Raw genomic sequence first — 2762 nt, forward strand, 5'->3', positions numbered from 1 at the left:
GAAATGCCTACTCCGATCGGGTTGTCGAAACCAAAGCCCCCGGGGCCTCGCTGGACTGTGGTGTACCGGGCCGTGGTCCACGCGCCGAGCCCCGGGCGCCGAGGGGGCATCGTGCTGGGGCTCCACATCCGGCGCCCGAGCCGCAGGCGTGCCCAGGGGGCGCGTTCCTGCCTGCCAACCCCCACCCAGGGGAGCGGCGCGCCCTCGGGGTCCGCCCGGGACCTGCCAGCTCCGCGCTCGCGGCTCCGGGACGGCCCCGGGACTCTGCCAGGTGGATGTTGTGCGTAGCCGGAGCCAAGTTGAAGGTGAGCGGCGTGTGGGCCAGAAACTCCGCGAGCGCTGGCGGTGGGGTTGGGGGGGGATGTCTGCGTCTTAGAGACCCTGGGCGGCCTGGCGCTCGGGGGCGGGGGTGTGGGCCCTCGGCGTCCCGCGGGGGACGGCTGTTGCTCCCAACTCAAAGGTGTGCTTGAAGGTAAACTTGGCCTAACTTTCCTAACCTGGAGGACTGGTGATAGTGACCTACAGTACTTTTAGGAGGAAAGCAAATGAACTCCAGATGCGGGCTTGTATGAAGTGAAGCGGAGTGGATTAAAATTATATAAACGGAGTATGACAACTTTAATTGTGTGTGCTTGTTTTCTGCTCTTGCCTACGTAAGAGCGGTAAAGCAGACTCATAGTCGTTATGAAATTTCTTCAGATTTCTCACTTAACTAGCAAGAAGACTATGTGAAATATGTATTTCCGATAAGATTAAAACTTAAAGGAGTTCGTGTTTATTGACTAAAATAGATTACTCCAAAGTGTCTATTGTGTAAATTAGATTCCTGAATGTAATGAACACAGCTGAATGGCATTTTTGATAAATTGGTCTACCCTGTTTTAGTAAAAATAGCTCCCTTTTACCATAATTTAATTCTTGAGCTTACTGTAAAACCCGTTGTGGAGTTTTAGGAGACAAACCTTAATTTTTTTTTTTCTTGTCTTCCTAAATGTGACATTCTAGCTTAACACCATTGCGGTTTCTTCTTTAAGCATACTGGCAAAACTGCCTGGGAGGTGGATTTGGTTTCTAGGGAGTTATTATATGAACTCTTTGACCCTGTTCCCCCCCACCTTGGTGATTAGCTAGTTCTTCAGGGTAGCATGGTTAACTGTGTAACTTTACTGAAAAGTTTCCCTGTCAGTTCATGTGAATGCACTTTCAGATGTTCATCTTGAACCTTAAAAATTCTTTGTCTGAGCATCGTTTTTTTTACTGAGCAGCCATTGGCTTTTGGTGATAAGGATTTGGCCTTCCATGATTTCCTATTGCCGCTTCATCGCCTGTTTGAAAACCTTCAGTTGCCTGTGGAACGCCCAAGTTCCAGGAGAAGGCTAAATTAGTTCTTTCTCTGGGCCCTGAAGAGGCCTTTTGAATTGATATCTAGTTTAGCGTCACCTCTATTCTCAGACAGTAAGTGAGCCAGTGGGACTGCAGTTTGAGAAGAGAGAATTCATTAGTTTCAGACTCTTCTCATCTTTCCAGAGCCCCTTACACCGAGATCGGGTTGCCTGCAGAGCCCAGCGAGGGTTGTGGTAAAGAGGCTGGGTCTCGGAGGGTCCAGGTGAGTTGAGGCAATTGTGCCCCTGGCCACAATGCGGGGAGCCGGGGCTGAGCTCCGGGCCCTCTGCTCGGTCTGACTTGAAGCTGCCTTGGGCTGTGCAGTGAGTGCCCAGGAAGAGAGTTTCTGAAGACTGAGCTCTATTTTGTTTCCTTTTTAGTCCCAAAGTCTTGTTGGTATGGGAATTTCAGTGATCTGGCCTTGTTAAGACTAGTTGGACAAGTTTTTATCCTATCCCAGACTTGTAAAAACCAGGATTTTTTTTTTTTAATAAGAAAACCACTATTGTATAAATTTGCCTTTTAAATACACGTTTGGAAAGAGGACACTTTCTAAAATGAGCTCATGTAACTCTGTATGTTAGGGTAGCTTTTTGCCAGTGCCTGGCTAGGGCGTTCGTTATTCCTACGTGGTGACTAGCCTTTCCCTTTAAGGAACCTCTGCAAAAGTAACCTTTAAGTGTTTTCCTCTTTTTCAAAATAAGAAAACAATTTCATTTTTGCTGCAAGTCCATTTTCTGGTTGCTTTTATTTTGTTTTCTCCTGTTAAGGAAGTGTGTATGTTACCAGCCCTCCAGAACTCTTCCCTCTAGGAAGTATATTATTTTGATTAAAATATGTATCTCATCTAGGACCCTTTATAAAATAATGAGTAAACAAATGGAGGGGTTCCACACAACTGCTGTTTTTGTTTTCTTGGTTCTCTTAATATCATTGTCTTTGACATTGAGTGTGGGAAGGGGGTCATTATCAGTTGATTAAAGTTTTTTTTTCCTTTTTTCTTTTTCTTCTACACAAAACTACGTGTAGGGTTTTTTTTGGGTTTTTGTTTTGCCTTTTTTTTTTTTTTTTTTAACGGTGTAAGTCAGTGAAGGGGCTGAGTTATGCAGCACCTCCTGGGCAGTTGGGTCCATAGAGGCCCTCTTCTGCTTCCCCAATTTCACCCATCTCCTGCCAGTAGTTAGTGACATGAAACGGACAGATTGCTAGTCCCCTCAGGAATGACTCCTAATCCACTGAGCTAACCTTAAAATTAAAAATACTGTCTGGTGAGCTGATGGAGCCCAAGACCTTTAGTGGCCGTTGAAGAAGTTCTCTGCCCTGTTGTGTACAATTCAGACGAACCCACTCGGGTTCATGCGGGGCCGGGGGGGCGGTGT

The 2762-nt window shown here is 46.7% G+C and overlaps 1 protein-coding gene across 1 annotated transcript in view; it reads left to right on the forward strand.

Annotated features, from left to right (window-relative positions):
* The first annotated feature begins 126 nt into the window (after nucleotides 1-126).
* Nucleotides 127-2762, forward strand: part of CUX1 (cut like homeobox 1) — a 368097-nt gene continuing 365461 nt past the window's right edge. Inside the window, exon 1 of the mRNA XM_024745460.1 lies at nucleotides 127-305. Coding sequence (XP_024601228.1) covers nucleotides 276-305 — 30 coding nt within the window. The 5' untranslated portion in view covers nucleotides 127-275. The remainder of the gene's footprint in view (nucleotides 306-2762) is intronic.

Source organism: Neophocaena asiaeorientalis, unplaced genomic scaffold, assembly GCF_003031525.2.
Source record: "Neophocaena asiaeorientalis asiaeorientalis breed wild unplaced genomic scaffold, Neophocaena_asiaeorientalis_V1.1 scaffold461, whole genome shotgun sequence".
Classification (NCBI taxonomy): domain Eukaryota; kingdom Metazoa; phylum Chordata; class Mammalia; order Artiodactyla; family Phocoenidae; genus Neophocaena; species Neophocaena asiaeorientalis.